Source organism: Cyprinus carpio, chromosome A18, assembly GCF_018340385.1.
Source record: "Cyprinus carpio isolate SPL01 chromosome A18, ASM1834038v1, whole genome shotgun sequence".
Taxonomy (NCBI): Eukaryota; Metazoa; Chordata; class Actinopteri; order Cypriniformes; family Cyprinidae; genus Cyprinus; species Cyprinus carpio.
The window spans coordinates 9,742,699-9,748,698 of NC_056589.1; the positions used below are offsets into that span (position 1 = coordinate 9,742,699).

General features: G+C 39.3%; 1 protein-coding gene across 2 annotated transcripts in view; it reads left to right on the top strand.

The window, feature by feature from the left end:
* LOC109051868 (spondin-1-like) overlaps positions 1-6,000 on the top strand; it is a 224,995-nt gene that overhangs the window by 27,268 nt on the left and 191,727 nt on the right. For both annotated transcript variants that reach the window (XM_042774979.1, XM_042774978.1), the window contains exon 3: positions 127-260. In XM_042774979.1, the coding sequence (XP_042630913.1) occupies positions 127-260 (134 nt within the window). The remainder of the gene's footprint in view (positions 1-126; positions 261-6,000) is intronic.

Here is a 6,000-nt window from a genome sequence, read left to right on the forward strand (position 1 = left end):
CATTTTGACAGATAAAAATTTACAAATGATTTTACATGTCTTACATGAAGAGAAGGTAACAGGAATGCTGCCATATTTGAATTGGATACATTTGTACTGAAAAATATGGATTTGTGCACTCTGTAGATAATCGATGAGGAAGACGCACAGTTTATGACAAACTGCCCTCCAGCAGTGACAGAAAGCACCCCACGAAGGAGGACCAGGATACAGGTGTTCTGGATAGCACCCCCATCAGGCAGTGGCTGTGTACTGTTGAAGTAAGTGTCATAACTATCCTCACCTCAAAGTTCTAACCTGGATGAAATTTTAGGGGGAACCCACGGATCTACAGTCATCTTGGTAATAGAACAAATTGTTTCTCTTAAAACAATTTCCAACTTGTCACTTGGTACTCTAGATCAGTGTTTCTCATCCATTGCCTTGTCCAAATTCACACACTTGTGGTCTTCTTCCTCTCTTGAACACTTGGGCCAAACACAGGAAATACGTCATATAAGTAGTCAAGTGATCAAGTGCAAAGACCGCAAGTGTGGGTATTTGGACAAGACACATCATCTTGGAGGAACCCACACCGCAGTCTTCCTGATTAAACACACTTGACTTAACTCATTAGCTAATTAGAATAAATCGCAGGATATCATAAATGTGTGTCTCATAAATGGGCTCCTCCAAGACCAGGGTTGAGAAATGTGAAATATGCTATGACAAACCCAAATATTTATAGAAAATAATAGATAGATAGATAGATAGATAGATAAATCTTGTTATGCATTTTCCACGATGTTGGTTAAATCCATAAAGGGAAATGTAATTTTGTCTTCCTTTTATTAACCCTGAGACACTCTTAGTCAATCCAAATAAAATTAGACAGTGCAGATCATTGGTGGACGTTAATGAGAGTGTACAGGTATGTAGGCAGGAAGCTGATAGAACACAGAGAGATTATGCCTGTTCCATTATTCACTTGTTTTTCAAATGGAATACTATTCTAAAAATAAGTTGTGTCCCATAACTTATATGAATATGTAAAGGAGGGGCTTGAGACTTGAGTTTCAGCTCAGAATTCCTCTGGACATAAACTATGAAAAAAAAAAAAAAAAAAGAAAGTGTGTTTCAGTGGTTGGCAAATAAAAAATGCAGTACAAGATAAGACAGGAAAGTGCAGAGAACATGAAAAAGAGCAATATAAAAAAAAAGTAAGACATGGAAGCATCAAACCAGCATGAGCGATGGAGAGGGCATGCTTGAGGCAGACAGGATACAGAGAGGTGGGGAGCAGGGCAGAAGAGGTGGAGTGTGGGTAATGAGTAGAGATGCATGGCGAGGTTGCTGAACTCAGAGCTTTGCCGTAAGTTAATTCTAGAGGGGTTGCTGAGAGCAGAAATGCTTCATGAAATCAAAACTTTCTCTTTCTACTATTTACTCCAAACAGTCTTGGAACTAAAAGCAAAAGAATGAAAAAATAGTTTGACATTGCAAAATTTAAAGAGAACAATAAACTTTCTGTGGTGTGTCAAATTGTTTCTTCATGCCCTCCAAACCTCCTCTGCAGCTGAGATCTCATGATTAAAAACTTGATCCAAAGGAGAGACAAGTGAACTTGCAGTGCTGCTGGGTAAATAGTCACCTGTTTATGATGTATGTCTCTCTGGAAATCTTGATTCATGGCTGTTGACAAGCTGCTAAGCTGTATTTCTTACCATTGAAATGAACAAAACCATGAAATCAATCAACATTTATCCCTGGGGCCAGTTGTCCAAAAAGTTTAATGTGGATTAGAATGATATGGATTTGGAAATCCCATGTTTTGCTTTCCAGAATCCATCTTACTTTTGTGCCAGTTTTTCATATAAACATTGGATTGGATCACCCTGATCCAGATACATACTTTTTCAGATTTCCAAATCTGGATTACTAATGCTCTATGGAGCTCCTAAAGAGACATGGTGATTTAAAAAAAAAAAAAAAAAAAAAAAAAAAAAAAATCAATGTATTGCTCTCTAGTTTTGCATTTCATTTACACAAATAACTACTTCTGAGTGGTCCATCTCTAATGATTGTGTCAATGTAGTTTACAATCAGTGATAAAAAAAAAATATGTTTTTGTTTGATATTGACAGCTGTTTGGGGATATATTACATACTACTAATGTATTTTTTTGGTGCAGTTTTAAAGTTTTATTACTTTTTTATTCCTGTAATCCACCCTTCTGCTGGGATTAGAATAATCCAGTTTGTTTGGATCAAAAGTATCCCTGTCTTACTAAAATATTTTGAACAGCACAAACTGAGGATTTATTCCAGATCAAAACCAATATTGAATTTTGTGACCTAACCCGAATTCAGAATCTTTTTCAAGATTTGATCCAATCTGGCTAAAATCTGATCAGATTTCTTTTGAACAACTGTCCCCTGGTTTTATTGTATATGATTATCAATGCTTGTATTTCATTCATTCATTCATTCGTTTGTTTGTTTGTTCATCAAATCATCAGTAATGCTAAACAAATTACAAACTCAGTTTATGACAAACTGCCCTCCAGCAGTGACAGAAAGCACCCCACGAAGGTTTTGTTTTCAAAGCCTGTTTTCATCACAACATTGTTGACTTAATTTCTGCTGGAGGTGAGCAGAAATGTGGTATACATTTATCTCTCTGCTTGCAGTAAATCAGCCCTGCTTGTTAGGAAATAAAGAGTGCACACACACACACACACACACACACACACACACACACACTCACACACACACACACACACACACACTGGTTTCCATGTTTAATGGGGACATTGCATAAGCCCCTTTCACACTGCACGTTGGTCTCGGAAAAATTGCCGGATCGCCTTCTGTGGGAATGCAAACACGTCCCGGGATTGATTCTGAGTTCGATCCCGGGTTGAGGACCTAGTAACATTGCCGGGTTCAGTCCCGAAACAAGCTCTGCATGAACAAAAGCCAGAACCAATGGCGTAAAGGGTGTGTTGTGTTGTTGTGGTGTGTTATGTTGTGATTCTTTTGTTTTGTGGGTTTGTTTGAAGGTAGATGTTCGTTAGTAAATATATGTGCAAACTGCAATGAACCAGAGATCAGGTAGTTTCTCACTATCCGCGCTGAAGCTGAGATCATTCGCCAGCTTAAGTGAAAGTTAACGTGCCTAGCATTTTCAAGTCGTGCATTACACATCACATCCTGATGTCACGTGTCATTACGGGTTGTGTGTGAATGCACGCACAGATCTGATTGCATGTGTGCATCGTGTCTTTAACCAAAATCTAACGATCTGGGAACAATTGCCAGGACACATTACCTGTGTATGTTCCAGGATCTCACTGTAAAAGGGGCTATACAGTAGGCGTAATAATTTTTATACAGGTGCTGGCCATATAATTAGAATATCATCAAAAAGTTGATTTATTTCACTAATTCCATTCAAAAAGTGAAACTTGTATATTATATTAATTCATTACACACAGACTGATATATTTCAAATGTTTTTTTCTTTTAATTTTGATGATTTGGGTTATTGGGTTATTTGATGATTGACAACTAAGGAAAATCCCAAATTCAGTATCTCAGAAAATTAGAATATTACTTAAGACCAATACAAAGAAATGATTTTTAGAAATCTTGGCCAACTGAAAAGTATGAGCATGTATAGCACTCAATACTTAGTTGGGGCTCCTTTTGCCTGAATTACTGCAGCAATGCGGCGTGGCATGGAGTTGATCAGTCTGTGGCACTGCTCAGGTGTTATGAAAGCCCAGGTTGCTCTGATAGTGGCCTTCAGCTCTTCTGCATTTTCTTGGGTCTGGCATATTGCATCTTCCTCTTCACAATACCCCATAGATTTTCTATGGGGTTAAGGTAAGGCAAGTTTGCTGGCCAATTAAGAACAGGGATACCATTGTCCTTAAACCAGGTACTGGTAGCTTTGGCACTGTGTACAGGTGCCAAGTCCTGTTGGAAAATGAAAATCAGCAGCAGGAAGCATGAAGTGCTCTAAAACTTCCTGGTATACGGCTACGTTGACCTTGGACCTCAGAAAACCCAGTCGACCAACACCAGCAGATGACATGGCACCCCAAACCATCACTGGGCGTGGAAACTTTACACTGGACCTCAAGCAACGTGGATGGTGTGCCTCTCCTCTCTTCCTCCAGACTCTGGGACCCTGATTTCCAAAGGAAATGCAAAAATTACTTTCATGAGAGAACATAACGTTGGACCACTCAGCAGCAGTCCAGTCCTTTTTGTCTTTAGCCCAGGCGAGACACTTCTGACACTGTCTGTTTTTCAAGAGTGGCTTGACACAAGGAATGCGACAGCTGAAACCCATGTCTTGCATACATCTGTGTGTAGTGGTTCTTGAAGCACTGACTCCAGCTGGAATCCACTCTTTGTGAATCTCCCCCACATTTTTGAATGGGTTTTGTTTCACAATCCTCTCCAGGGTGTGGTTATCCCTATTGCTTGTACACTTTTTTTTCTACCACATCCTTCCCTTCGCCTCTCTATTAATGTGCTTGGACACAGAGCTCTGTGAACAGCCAGCCTCTTTTGCAATGACCTTTTGTGTCTTGCCCTTCTTGTGCAAGGTGTCAATGGTCTTCTTTTGGACAACTGTCAAGTCATCAGGCTTCCCCATGATTGTGTAGCCAACAGAACTAGACCGAGACCATTTAAAGGCCTTTACAGGTGTTTTGAGTTAATTAGCTGATTAGAGTGTGGCACCAGGTGTCTTCAATATTGAACCTTTTCACAATATTCTAATTTTCTGAGATACTGAATTTGGGATTTTCCTTAGTTGTCAGTTATAATCATCAAAATGAAAAGAAATAACATTTGAAATATATCAGTCTGTGTGTAATGAATGAATATAATATACAAGTTTCACTTTTTGAATGGAATTAGTGAAATAAATCAACTTTTTGATGATATTCTAATTATATGACCAGCACCTGTACTCTACAAACAGTAGATTTTCAAAAAAGTTTATTGTGTGATTTATAAGCTGTTTTCATCATGGGGAACAATATAAATCCTTGTGGTGACATTTGGTGCCTATAACATAGGGAATACCAAGTACACACACAGTTTAACCAAATCATATGTCATAAATACAAGTTTACTTCCATGACTTACTATAATATCAGCAGCGAACCATACCAGTTTACATTAACTGTACCCCAGACCACCATTTTAATCAGATTCAGTACAGTTTGTACGCACATCCAATTTAGAAAAAAAAAAATAATAATAATGAAAATGTTGATAGTATTCTAGAAGAAAAAAAAGTTGAGCACGGTTTATTGGCCTTGATTACACCTGATAAGGATTTTTTGGTCACCATTTAAACCTGGAAGTAGCATGTCTCCTGTAATCAGGTTACAGGAGAGCAAGATGTGTCAATGTTTGGCATTGGCTGAGTAATATCGTACGACGAAGAAGTAAAGTTCAAAAGAAGTTCAGGAAAATATCTACAAGTTCGTAAACAAACAGTCTCAAATGCTCAGCAACGTAAATCCACTAATAGCAGACGATCAACTAAGGAACAAATAGGGCTTAAATACTAGAACAGGGCAATTGAGAAGAAACAAATCAGGTGTGTGGAGCTAATTAACATATCAAAAACCATAGAAACAAACGAGGTAACAGGCAAACTGGAAAGCAGAGAAACCAAAACACAACAGAAACGTAACATTTCCCCTCCTCCCGGAACGGTGTGTCCTCACGCCTAAAAAGCAGTCCAACTGAGGAGGGAGGATGAGGGTTCAGGGGATGGGCGTGGGGCATATGAGGGGCAGGAAAAGGGAAAGGGACATTGTTCATAGGGCCAGGGCGGAGTAGGTGGAGGGAGAAGCTTGGAGCAGGTGGAGCCAGGTGGGGAACCAGAGGCCAGCCAGGATAGCAGCCCACGGTAGAGTCGACGGTGGGAGGAGCCATGGTGGAGATGGGGCAGACAACAACAGGGGGCTAACTGACTGAGATGAATTAAGTT